The sequence below is a fragment of the Penaeus monodon genome, chromosome 20 (assembly GCF_015228065.2).
Source record: "Penaeus monodon isolate SGIC_2016 chromosome 20, NSTDA_Pmon_1, whole genome shotgun sequence".
NCBI lineage: Eukaryota > Metazoa > Arthropoda > Malacostraca > Decapoda > Penaeidae > Penaeus > Penaeus monodon.
This window is the reverse complement of record NC_051405.1, coordinates 2,064,173-2,065,128: the sequence shown is the minus strand read 5'-3', so window position 1 is coordinate 2,065,128 and position 956 is coordinate 2,064,173. Positions and strand designations below refer to the sequence as shown.

The 956-nt window shown below is 32.9% G+C and overlaps 1 protein-coding gene across 1 annotated transcript in view; it reads left to right on the top strand.

Moving 5' to 3' along the window:
• LOC119585538 (ankyrin repeat domain-containing protein 54-like) overlaps positions 1 to 536 on the top strand; it is a gene marked incomplete in the record, with an annotated part of 36,734 nt that extends 36,198 nt beyond the window's left edge. The window contains 2 exon segments of the mRNA XM_037934162.1: positions 253 to 347; positions 451 to 536. Coding sequence (XP_037790090.1) covers positions 253 to 347; positions 451 to 536 — 181 coding nt within the window.
• Between the last annotated feature and the right edge of the window lie 420 nt (positions 537 to 956).

Here is a 956-nt window from a genome sequence, read left to right as displayed (position 1 = left end):
TTATATTTCACAAAAAAGTGCAATAAAACAGAAACACACATAAAAAACTTTAATTGAATTGTAAGTGGTCCTTTGCACAAGGATGTGTCTTCAGTATTACATTTAATGTCTGTTCCCTGGCAAAAATTGGAGCTCAGTATTACAGCCTGGAATTTCTCTCCCGGTCAGCTGATGTAGGTGTTTGGTCTTTGTGATAAAGGTTGTTTCTGTGATTCTCATTAACTTATTTTTATATTTATGTTACGTAAACAGTTGTATGAGCAGATTTGTGTGTGAAAAGGTTGATAATTTGCATACCGGTATTAGTTTATTAGCTTTTGGGTTTTGGGTTATCAAGGAGGATGAACGTAAGTTGTAGCCTCACTTTGAAATTATTTAATGTTAGTTTAAAAAGTCAAAATGAAGTGTGTACTTTTTCAGTTTTTAGTTTATAAGCTGACTCATGTTTAGAGACCAGTCAAATTGTTCTCCTGTGTATGCTGCGCTATACACCATGGCCAATTGCACAGTATAAGTTGTATTCAAGATGTCGGTGATAATGATACTATGTGTGTGTTGTGAGGATTGTTGACTTTTGAAGATGCCTAATTCTGAGTTAGTTGTCTTCAGTGTGATAGAGGTATCCGGAGTGCAGAGGTCAAGTCTGTATATATATTTTTTTTATTAGATGAGATGAAGAGATGTGAATTTTTATACAGTAATAACAGATCGAAAAATTGATGTATGCACTATGTATTGTTGTGGTCGTCTTTTGTAGGTTTAATATTCGTTATTTGATAAGAAAACTCACAAGCTCTTCGTTTTTTCTACACTAATCTATATAGCTGTTCTACATAATTCTATCAGCCAATACCGTTTATATTTAATTTATGTTGTGGTCAATAACCCCCGTATAAAAAAAAAAGAATATATGAATGTTATGCATCTGCTTATGCGTGATAGAGATAGAGATAGAT